The sequence below is a fragment of the Anoplophora glabripennis genome, unplaced genomic scaffold (assembly GCF_000390285.2).
Source record: "Anoplophora glabripennis isolate ALB-LARVAE unplaced genomic scaffold, Agla_2.0 scaffold1326, whole genome shotgun sequence".
Taxonomy (NCBI): Eukaryota; Metazoa; Arthropoda; class Insecta; order Coleoptera; family Cerambycidae; genus Anoplophora; species Anoplophora glabripennis.
Window position 1 is genome coordinate 2,968 of NW_019417590.1, and position 12,198 is coordinate 15,165.

Consider the following 12,198-nt stretch of genomic DNA (forward strand, 5'->3'; position numbering starts at 1 on the left):
AACAAAGACCATTTCGAGTTTCTCTTTCCTCGCCAAACAAAGATTATTATTATAAATATAGGCATAAGTATTAAATAGATAAATAGATATTATATAACCGCTAACCTTTGGGTCAAGGTTCAGCATTGAATAAATAAATAGCTAAAGAAGCTATAAGAGTCTTAGAACTCCCTAATACGAACTTTCAAGGCTTGCAGTGCCTCAGTTCTATCTTTAAATTGGAAAGACCTAGTGCTTATCCTTAACTTCAGTGCTAGACAGAGTCCTCGAGCTCTAGTAAATTCAGTGCTATACAGAGTCCTCGAACTCTCAGTAACTAAGTGCCACCAAGGGTCAGTTGAAACCCGGAACTCTTTTGAACTTTACCTACCTCTGTAGTGCATCACCATGTCTTGGATGGAGAATAAATTAGTTCGTACGTCGCCTTCTCCGACCCCTTCTTCAGATTCTTCGGAACAGGAGGTAGAACGGACGCCGCCGTACGCCGACTCGATCGCCGCATTCTCGGTGGAAAGAGCAGCTGCGGGGTGGTCAGGATACATCGACAACCTTGAGGGGGCGATTCACTTCCCAACTTCTCGGCCAACTGTCGATCCGGACAAACACGTTCCTACTAACTCCCTCCAGGTCCTGAAGGAGGACACTGAAAGGTCCCTGCGGGTACCCCAACGGCCCTTGAGGCGTGACGCGGCTACGCCCTATGCGTTACGACCCGAAGGACGTCCGGAATCCACCCCCGCTACGTCGACCAATCAGGGAAGAGGAGCGATAACGCGACAATATCAACACAACGAAAAATTTAAAGTTGCATAATAAATCTCTATTACAAGAATTACTCAGATTGGTTTAGTAAAATAATTTACTTGTAATATTTTTTTATTCACCGTGAAAGCTAATACAATATAGAAAGCATTGAAAGCTGCTCTATAATCAATTCCACTTTTTTTTTTCAAAATATGTACTGAAATTTGAAATTTTTTCAATAAACATTTCAAAAAGTTAGTATCAAAATTATTTCTTATTGTAAGTAGGAAGGCTATTAAAGCTTTTAAAAGTGTCTTTAATGCTTGAGTGATTTTAATGCTTTTTATCAAATGTACTTATTTTCTCATGGTGACAAAAAAAATTATCTACGTGAAAATTATTTTACAAAACCAATTTCTGAGTGATCTGTGTAGGGCGAGATTTGTTATGTAATTTTAAATTTAGCGGCGGCAGAATACCTAAAATAAATATTGGATAGGTATATAGTTGTAGAGCGTACAACTAGATGGCGCTTGCATCTTTTACCGGCTACAGGTAATTTAACTCACTGTATTACCGATAATTCCTAGAAAAGGAAAGCAATAGAAGTTGGAGAAAGTGTCACCAGTTAGCGCTCTTACTGACCATGAAATCTGTTCAAGTTTCCTGTCTACAGTATCATTTATCTAGGATCTATCTGCCTGTCCTGAAGGATACACGAAATGTCGAAATCTCATCTTGAATTCTCAAGTATTCGAATGCCCGCATAAAAGTTCTCGAAAACTTTTAAGAATCGAATAGATATCGATTCTTGCATTCGAATTCTCCCATCACTAATAATTTTAGCATTTTGAGGTTATGGGGAAAACATTATGATAAGATATGCAGCGATAATTTTCTCGATTTTTTTTTTTGTGGAGCTATGCTTCCATTCTTCCAAAAGCAAAACTGATCAAATCAGTACACTAACAAGTGAGGCATAAAATAATTAGAAAAAGATATTAACTTGATCCAAATCTCTCACAGTTTGCTGGTTTAGTAAACCCAACCAATATTTGTTGATAGAATTTCAAGAAAAGAATAAGCCAATAAAGTCCATCATCGGAACTACTGTAACAATTTACCGCGGTTGAAGCGTGCCTTGCGATTTTCCGCCAATGCCTGTCTACCTCAGATGTCGAATGCGGTTAATTCCAAGAAAGTGATGCAACAAAGATCTTGGAATTCCATCTCAATAAATATCAGATTGTATCCATGTTAATGTTTTTCTCTCCAAAAAATTATTTGATTTAATAAACTATAGTTTATTAACCAACAGTAGGCATACCTTCAGTTTTATTATAAATAAATTATGACACTAAATTTATGAAAACAATTTGTTAATGTCATATATTATCAAATTATTATTTAAATGATCAATTATTTACAACCACAAAATATTTTGCTTTTTAGTTATCGAATTGTTTGAGACATATGTAAAGGTGTTAACATTAATTCAAATGCAGCATCTTTCAGATTTGCACCTCGTAAATTTGCTTCATGAAGATCACTTCCAGACAAATCACAGTTCTGTAAAAAAAAAAAATAAAAATTTAAAATACAATACAAAAGTTCTATTTCTTAATTATCAGAGGTAATTTGGGCATAACTTTTTTCCCTCTGAAGCTATTGGAAAATGAAGAAATCATTAACTAATTTTTTTTATAAGGCATTGCACTCCACATATAGATCTGATTTGATTATTTTATTCTCTTATAGAACATTTTTTTGTCAATTATGTTGAAAAATATTCTCAGTGTGTTACCTAGACAGGAAAAAATGTGGCCTGATAAGATTTATTAAAAATTAATAACAATCAATATGAAATATCAGTTTTCTTAACAGAACGAAAATAAAACGTTTACGAGGTAGGTAGTTTCGGTATAGTTGTACAGGGTGGTTGATTTTCAATAGTTTTATAGGGTACAGCCAAAACGGTGATAGATACAAAAAATCTGATATTGATGTCCTCTTCTTTTGAGTTTACCAAAAGATCTCAGCTAACTTGATTAGTTTTAGATATTCAGGATTCTTTTGAAAAATTGCCCCATCTACATTAACATCTTCATCTCCGTTGTAATTTTTAGAAGAAAAATGTTTGAACATTATTTGTTCTATTTTTTATGAGAAAGCCATTGGTGTACTCAGATTTTTTACAAATCACACAGTTTTTCGGATATTAGATAAACATAGGTTTTTTAAATAGAACTCCCTGTATTTGGCCATCCTGACGAATAGCGATTTTTTTTATTTTTCAGCCATATATAATATAAATATAAATGAATTAGCGGACAGTGTGAAAAGTATACATTATTATGTAAATGTACTTGCATATGACCACAAAAATATATTTAAAATTCACGCTCGAATTTAAAGTAGTGTAAAACAAAAACTGTGTACCAACTAACTATATTTTTCTAATATTCCCCTCCCTTAGTATAAAAAGCATCTAATTTTAAATCAATTGTGATATGTTCCTAGAATGCATGTTATTTAAAAAAAAATTGAATTTCTTTTCAAAAATTAGTGAATAAATCATCTGATAAATCATTTTTTATTTTTCTGACAATCAATAACTATTACATTTATCATTTATGGAACATTTTCATATGACTAGTACCTCCATATATTATGATATAAATAAACATATACTATGATAGTACCTCCAAATCAGCACCAGCTAAAACAGCAGCTCGTAAATCACAGTTTTTTAAATTAGCATTTTTTAAGGTAGCCACTCTTAAATTGACGCCTCCCATATCACTTCCTTCTAAAATCGCACCCTTCAAATTAACACCTTCCATAATTGCTCTACTCCCAGCAGGATCTTTAAAGTTACAATTTCTCATGGTAACTCCTTCCAAATTTGCACATAAACTCTTTACACCTAAATAAAAAAAAATTAGTAAATAAATACAGTATTGTGATATTCCAGACATAATTCTACAGGTGATTATCTGACCAAAGATAAAGAAGTTCTAACGTACACGTAAACCAAATTTATTAGAGCCTTGGGGGTAGGATATGCAATGGAAAAGTAATAGAGTGAGGAATGGAGCCTATATCTTTACTTAGCAGTTAGCAGTTACCTGTTACCTGTCATACCATCTTATTCTACATCAAGTGTGCTATCTTTTTGTTTTTCCCATTTCAGGACTAAAGTTACATTTGTCCAATTAATTGTAGGTCTGGATACACAGTAGAACCCCTATTATCCGTGATCTACGGGATCGAGCGCGGCACGGATAATTGAAAAACACGGATAATCAGAACATTTATTTTTTACATGAGAAACGGAGCAATACATAGGTAAACATGCAAAAAATCATTGAAAATGCAATTTAGGTATATGTACTTATTTTAAGTATCTAGCTATACTTTTTAAATAGTCAATCATTTTGATCTGTATTTAATTTTTCTTGTTTTTCTTTATTTTCTGACGTATTTTAGGTAAGTTTAAAATGTCGACTTACTCAAAATAGGCTAATAGAATATTTGCAACTTTTGCAGATTAGAAGCGTTAGCCACAACACATGACATTATACGGTCTTTAATGACCAAAAACACAAAATAACGAGTCACCACAAATTCCTAGACATTGCACGGATAACACGCACCCCGGACAATCCGCACATGGATAATCGGGGTTCTAATGTACTCCCTTTTTGAGATACAGGGCGATAAAGTTTTATTTATGATTTATTTTCATTTTTTGTTGAGGGTGATGCTTTTTCTGGAGCTACACTGATGTGAACTTATTTTTTTTTGGTCAAAGAACCACCTATACCCGAGTATAAAAGTTGTTCATATAAAATAAAAACTCATAGAACTTGTATGATGAATTTAGGTCAATAAAGAGCACATTTTTTAAACATCTAATATACAAATCTGCTAAAAAACTAAGAATGTGCACTTTCTCAGTTATATAGTACTTGTGAATAAAATTTATACAGAAGTATTACCATCCGAGCAAGCAATTTTAATGGCTTAGGATAACAGAAGATACTTCATCACTTCATGTGATAACTCAGACCACAAACTTTTCAAAAAAATTATTAGGCAACCATAAACTTTTCCATAAATAAGTGTCCCTAACCACTGCCACAAAAAAATTGTTACCATCGCTAAAACTTAGGTCGACAAAATTAGTTTCATTTGATCACCCAGTATAGATTTTTCCAAAAAATTTTGAGACGGACTATACTACACACAGCTATAAATTCCATTCCTGAACAATGCAATAAAAAAACATCTATTCTACTGACATCATATTCAATTGTCATTTTAAGAACCTTGGATTTCATTTGATAACCTCTGGGTTTTGATAAATTTACATAGTAAATAATCCATTATCTTAGCCATAAATTTGCATTCTTAAATATATAATAATACTTTAGGTTAAGTTTATGGATGCTCCACCTTGTAATTTTTTTGAAAAATTTGTGTTCAGGATTACCAAAAGAAGTGTCTTCCGTTATCCAAGATGCTTAAAATGACTTATTCGGAATTGATGATGGCACTTAAAAATTTTTTATTTATTATTAATTTTTTTAATTTTATTATTTAATTTATATGTAGGTTTTTAGATGGTGTAACTAATTTTTTTTTAAATTTATATTCTGGGTTATCAAATGAAAAGTCATCCTAGGCTCTTAAATTGATTTGTCCAGGATCAATGAGGGCAACTGAAATTTGTTTATTGCATCAGTTAGGAATGTAAACTTATGGACTATGTTCATGGACAGTAATCTTTTTAGAATGAAGTTTTTATTTTAAAATTACTTGTCTGATCGGAAATGCTTCTGTATATATTTTATTACAAATCAATTCCTAAACTGATAAAATGATCTATTTATGTAAGGAGCTAGTTCTGCGAATTCTCGTTTTTTATGGCTAACTTTACCAAAGTGTATAACATTGCTGGTGGAATATTGCAGAACCCTAAAAGAAAAGTTGAGGAATCATATTGCACAATAATAATCAGCAACGTATACAGAATTTTGGCATGAGAGGGTTTAGTTGATATCAACTATTTGAATGCTGATTTGCTAATTAAGTAAGACTGTCTTCACAACACTACACGACATATTCAAATTTTATCACTTTGATGTTGTGACTGTGTATTTTTCTATAGCCTAATGAAATTCCGACTGCACTACATATTATGGCATAATATGAGTAGATTAAAGGTTTTTTTCTGACAAACTTTACCGAGTTTATGTTGGTGTCAATTGAACTGTTTCCGCGATGATATGTATGAAATGGGAACTGCAACTGATGTTACAATTTGACAGCATTTTGCTTATACAAGCATAATTTGCTCAAGACCAATGATTTCTGGTTTGACTTCTAACGTTATATTTGAATGGTAATATATTAATTCTGCTATTTTCAAGTCACCTATGTGGTAAATTTTTATATAAAAAAAAATCAAATGCGGCCTGCTACCTCTCCCGCACAAGTCTCCGACTTATGGGCTAATTCTCGTAGTTAGAATGAGGAGTAGAGATATATTATTATTATTATTATTATTATTATTATTATTATTTCTGAGCATATAAAATAAATGAAATTCTTTTTGCGTCTTTGATATACCTATTTTCTGAAATTGCACTGACTGCTGTAAACATTAATTTGTGAATTAAATTCTAATATTCTAATTAAACAATTTTTTCTTTAGCTTTAGGTGAAATTTCAAAAATAAAATTATTTTTGCAAACAGTTTCAATGATGTTGGTTACTTATAAACAGCCATAATTTAACTTAAAATGTTTATCACGAGAAAATCCTTTTAATCTATTAAATACACAGCCACAACACTGAGATGACATCATTCGAATGTTGTATTGATAGTGAGAATACCACCTAACTTAAATAAATAAAATATAACTATTACTGCTTATGCTTTTGCAAGATAACATATTAAGTTATTTGTCATGATGACCCCAAAAATCCTTACTAGCGGGTGCTATTCGTATTTTTTTAAAAATTAAGCTGTTATACCTAGTAACTGTGCATTATCTAACACCGCATGTGATAAATCTGCCCTTTCCAAACAACACCAACTCAAATTTGAACCAGTGAGGTTGCAACCTTGCAAGTTTGCGTATTTAAAGTTGATGTATCTTAAATCTAATCTACTTAAATCGGCACCAGATAAATTAACTCCTTGAAATCTCAATTCTGCTGTATATGGACTTTTAATTAATGCATCTATAACATCACGTCTAGTTAGAGGCAAACTATCTCTTGATATTTTTGATTGATTAATAATTTGCTCTAACATTGGAATGATAGATTCTATCCCAAAAAACCTAGCTTCTTCTAAGATTCCTTCAGGATTTACATTTTTGTCATACACTAATTGTCCACATCTCAAATAATTTAAAATTGGCTCAAAATATGTAGGAGTTCTGTCAATCAAATAGGCTCCATTTTTGTCAATACTGCTTGGAGTAAACAAATACCCTTCATTATCTTCGGAAAACATTCTAGCCAACATACTTGAGGGTTCACTAGTTGTTAGTGTTCTTTTAGAAGTAGTGAAATATTTGCCTCCAACATTTAAAGTAACCCACTCTGAACATTGTGCTTCAGCTTTAATTACTGATGGTTGTATAAAATTATCTCCTTCCGAGACATATAGCTTATCTTTATTTCGAATATACGAAAGTTCCTTAACTTCAGTTCCATCTTCTATAAACAATTTTTTTGCTTTTATGTTAAATTTGAATGAAGCAAATTTTAATAACTCTTCTACAGTGTCATATAAATCACAAACCTATAAAATATTTTCTAATTCAGATATTAAATTATTGTATCAAATTTTACCACTTCATTTGTATTGGTTCCATTTACAAACAAAATAACGTACTTTCTACTCATATTTTACCAAAATGAAATAAATAAATATAAAATATACATACAAAAACCTTTAAATAAACATATCAATTATTAAGGAAATCGTATGATCACAGACACAGACTAGTTTTATAGATGCTAATTCTCTACTTCCCGCCAACCGACGTTACAGCAGTGCCTCTTTTGACGCGTTATCATAGTATAAGGAACGAACTTCAATGTACATACATCGTCGTATTCCACCCTACGAGCGAGTTTCAGGATTTCAGAACACTCAGTATATTCCTAGAAGTCGTCTTGTACCTACGGATATGCCCGAGACCGTTGAATTGGAGAGGAGGCGAATTAGTCAAATTCGCCTACCTTTCCAATCCAAACAGAAAACCCGCCACGGTTTCAGAACTAATCGCCGTCGGCCGGGCAAATCAAAAAAGCCTCCACGGTATCAGTTCAGACATCGATCTCGATACCGTCCGGGAGCGATTTCCGCGACTTTGCATCCCAGTGCGGACGTCGTTCCATAACATAGGAACCTTGACGGGTTCCGGGCCAAAAAAACGGAACTCGTGGACATCTTGAACCGTCTAAACATAGACGTTATGGCTGTCCAGGAGAAATACCTCAGCGAGGCATCCCGTACCTCCATCCCTGACTATGACATATACAGACATGACAGAAACCGTAACGGGGGTGGTGTTGCACTCATAGTAAAGAAGTGCATCGACCACTATCCGCTGCAGCGGCTCCAAACTCAAAACACAGAGGCCGTGGCGATAGCGGTGAGATCGCTACGGCATGGAGACGTTGCGGTGGTGTCCTGTTACCACCCACCCAGACTACCACTACTTGACAATGACTTAGACAAAATCCTTTCCTGGCCCCAGACAATTGCCATCGGGGACTTCAACGCGAAGTCCCCCATATGGCACAGCGGGACGACGACCACAAGAGGTCGCGTCCTGCTGAATTACCAAGACAGACACGACGACTTGACTATACTCGGACCGACAGAACCGACACATTACGGACCCGTAGGACGCCCCGACGTTATCGACATTGCCCTCTTAAAATCTATACCGTTAAATGCCCAAATATCCACCCAATACGAAGGGTCTTCCGCCCACAATCCAATATTTCTGGATCTGGGGCGAAGACAGAGATATGAAGGCACCTTCACGAGGAGGTTCACTGACTGGGAGCGTTTCCGAACAGTAATGCAAGGAAACATGGCGCTCCCAGTCATCGAAACCACCCATGATCTGGAGGCGGCAATCCTCTCCCTTGAGACTGACATTAAAAACGCCCTGACTCAGACTACGACGGAGACTATTGTCCCCCGACTGACAAACCCCCGGGGCACCCTCCCCGATGACATAAAAAACTTAATACGTGACAGACGACGTGCGAAACGGCTTGCCACCCGCACCCGCCTCCCCCGACACAGACATGACTTAAACGTACTTAACAGACGGGTGAAGGCGGCTCTGGATGAACTGGCCCAGGATAACTGGGCTAGGCACCTGGAGTCGCTGGATCCACAAGACAACAGCCTCTGGAAAACGCAGAGGGCCCTGCGACAGACCGCTCGCCGTAAAATTCCTCCAATCCACGGTAGTGTGGGGGTGGTTTACACGAACCAGGAAAAGGCCGAGGCTTTCGCCGATAGCCTGGAACTGCAGTGTAGACTGCCTCAGCTGCCCGACGAAGACGAGGAATTCGAGATAGTGGCTGAGCGCGCGGCCCGACGCGTCGACAGAGAGCCAGACAATGACATAATCCCCCCCGCAACACCTGACGAACTAAGACTGACAATACGCAGACTTAAAAACAGAAAAGCCCCCGGACCCGACAATATACATAACACGACACTTAAACGACTACCACACAAGGGCCTCATGGCCCTACTAAACATAACAAACGCGACACTCAGACTAAGACACTTCCCTACCCGCTGGAAAACAGCAAACATAATCCTTATCCCAAAACCCAACAAAGATCACACCATCCCATCCAACTACCGGCCCATTAGCCTGCTCCCGGCTATGAGCAAAGTGGTAGAAAAAATTATCCTAACCCGTCTAAGAACCCACTCCCAAGAACTGCAAGTCATTCCAGACGAGCAGTTCGCCTTCCGACCCAATCACTCCACTGAACTCCAAATCCTTCGCCTTACCGAGCACATCACGGCGGCCTTCAACAGGGGACAGTACACTGGTGCTGTCTTCCTGGACGTCGCAAAGGCCTTCGATACGGTTTGGCATGAAGGCCTACTGATGAAAATGCTCACCAACCAATATCCCATATCCTTTACCAAACTCATAAAATCCTACCTACACCACCGAAAATTCCGCATCCAAATCCAAGATTCCCTTTCCACCACCCGTCCCATGGAGGCCGGTGTCCCCCAGGGCACCGTCCTGTCCCCACACCTATACACCATTTACAACTCCGACATCCCACATCCCCCCAACACCAACATATACTTATACGCCGACGACCTGACAATCACATCCCAATCCGTAGATCCTAGATATTCCGTCTACCTCCTCCAAAGCTCCTTAGACCAACTTGAAACCTGGTGCAACAGGTGGAAAGTCAAAATTAATCCCAACAAAAGTTCGGCTATCCTTTTTACCAAACGAAAAATCCCACAAAACCTTGACAGACTGACACTATCCCAGGAACCCATCTCCTGGAATCGACAAACACGATACCTGGGCGTGACGATGGACCAGCGTCTCACGTGGAAACCGCACATCGTGGAGACGGTGGCGCGAGCGAAGACCACCAGGGCTAGGCTCTATCCCTTACTCAAAGGTGGAAACACCCTCAGTTTAAGGAATAAGCGAACGCTTATCAAGGTGGTACTTCAACCGCAGCTAACCTACGCCTCCACGGCGTGGGGTCACGCGGCAAAAAGCCACTTAAAGTCATTACAGGCTGTGGAAAACATAGCCCTCCGCACGGCCACCGACGCGCCCTGGTACGTAAGAAACACTGACATATTACGAGACTTACAATACACAAACGCTACACAGACAATAAGACAAAACGCGGAGAAACGATTTGACGTAGCCGCTAGACATGACAATCCCCTCCTCAGGCAAGCCGTTGACTACGTACCCGACGTGACCGACAAACACAAAAGACCTAGACACCAACTTTTTGACCCTGGGTGACCACCCCAATGACCCCCCCCCTGCCCGCTAACCTTTTCTGTTTCAGAGACAGCCAGGATCAAGAAACGAAGACAACGACACACACACACACACACACACACACCCCCCATACCCTCCTTAACCCTCCCCTCCCGCGCTAGCCTAAGGGCCACCTTAGCAAAGCGCATCCCAGGCTGCATAGCCGCACTACCCTACCCAACCATACCACACATAAACATGACACTACCCCCGGGGTTTACACAGACGAGCCGGCGAAGCAAGAAGAGCGCCAGAAGAAAGGGCCCTAGCCGGCGGGGCCCAGCCAGGACAAAAGGAGGTCCCACAAAGCGCCTACACCGGCCGCATTTGCGGTCGGGGTAGACGACGGATGGGGCCCACCTACGAAGGCTGTCCAGGCCTACACGAGATGAGGCAGGATAAAGAGGGATAATCCCCCTCGATCCCAAATCATTGAGGCCAATTTCTAGCCATAGAATAATGGCGCGCTCCATAACATGACATTGATCCTCCCGGCGATAGCGCCTCTGAAGTCCAAAGACCAATTTCACCGATGTTTCCAATGTCACCCGCATCGCGGCCGATCTCACCTGGGTCTGCCATCCCGGAGCTCAGTATCCATTGTAGCGACTATCGCAACCTGCAGACGAACCCCGGGACGCTTCAGGGCGATATTTGGAAACGACCATCATTATTTTTACTCATCTTTCGAATTGGTCTAAGAACGCTATCGTCAATAATTCAAAAACTTATTGAGCGATCGGTGTCAAAATTTAATGCAGCACTCCTCAAGTCGCTGGCATTATCTCCCTAAAATTTCTACCGAATCGGATGAGCCAAAACGTCGTTATATGGGGAAATGCTCATTCGATCTCGGCCGAACCCCAAAACCACGCTAGAGAATCCCTAGGTGGTTAACATATCCAAATTCGAGCCGAATCGTGCGACTACCAACGGCCAGCTAATCCATAATATGATTCCACGTTTTCCTAGCTGCCGCCGAAAGTGTCCACGCGATCTCGGCCGAACCCTCCAACCACGGCACTACTTCGTGCCGTGCATCACCAGTCCACTGTTAAACCAGATCCATGCAGTATTAAAACCTCCGTAAGCCCTTTTACGAAGACGGGGAAAATTTCACCGATGTTTCCAATTTCCCCGTCTTTGGAGCGAAAGGACCGTCTTCCACGTGAGACGCTGGTCCATCGTCACGCCCAGGTATCGTGTTTGTCGATTCCAGGAGATGGGTTCCTGGGATAGTGTCAGTCTGTCAAAGTTTTGTGGGACTTTTCGTTTGGTAAAAAGGATAGCCGAACTTTTGTTGGGATTAATTTTGACTTTCCACCTGTTGCACCAGGTTTCAAGTTGGTCTAAGGAG

The 12,198-nt window shown here is 38.9% G+C and overlaps 1 protein-coding gene across 1 annotated transcript; it reads right to left on the reverse strand.

Annotated features, from left to right (window-relative positions):
* Positions 1–2,118: 2,118 nt before the first annotated feature.
* LOC108915432 (BTB/POZ domain-containing protein KCTD9) lies at positions 2,119–7,702 on the reverse strand. The gene is made up of 4 exons (XM_018721457.1): positions 7,615–7,702; positions 6,787–7,564; positions 3,447–3,670; positions 2,119–2,313 (listed from the first exon to the last, which is right to left on the reverse strand). Exons 1-4 carry the CDS (start codon positions 7,666–7,668, stop codon positions 2,197–2,199), a joined length of 1,173 nt encoding a protein of 390 aa, XP_018576973.1. The 5' UTR covers positions 7,669–7,702; the 3' UTR covers positions 2,119–2,196.
* Between the last annotated feature and the right edge of the window lie 4,496 nt (positions 7,703–12,198).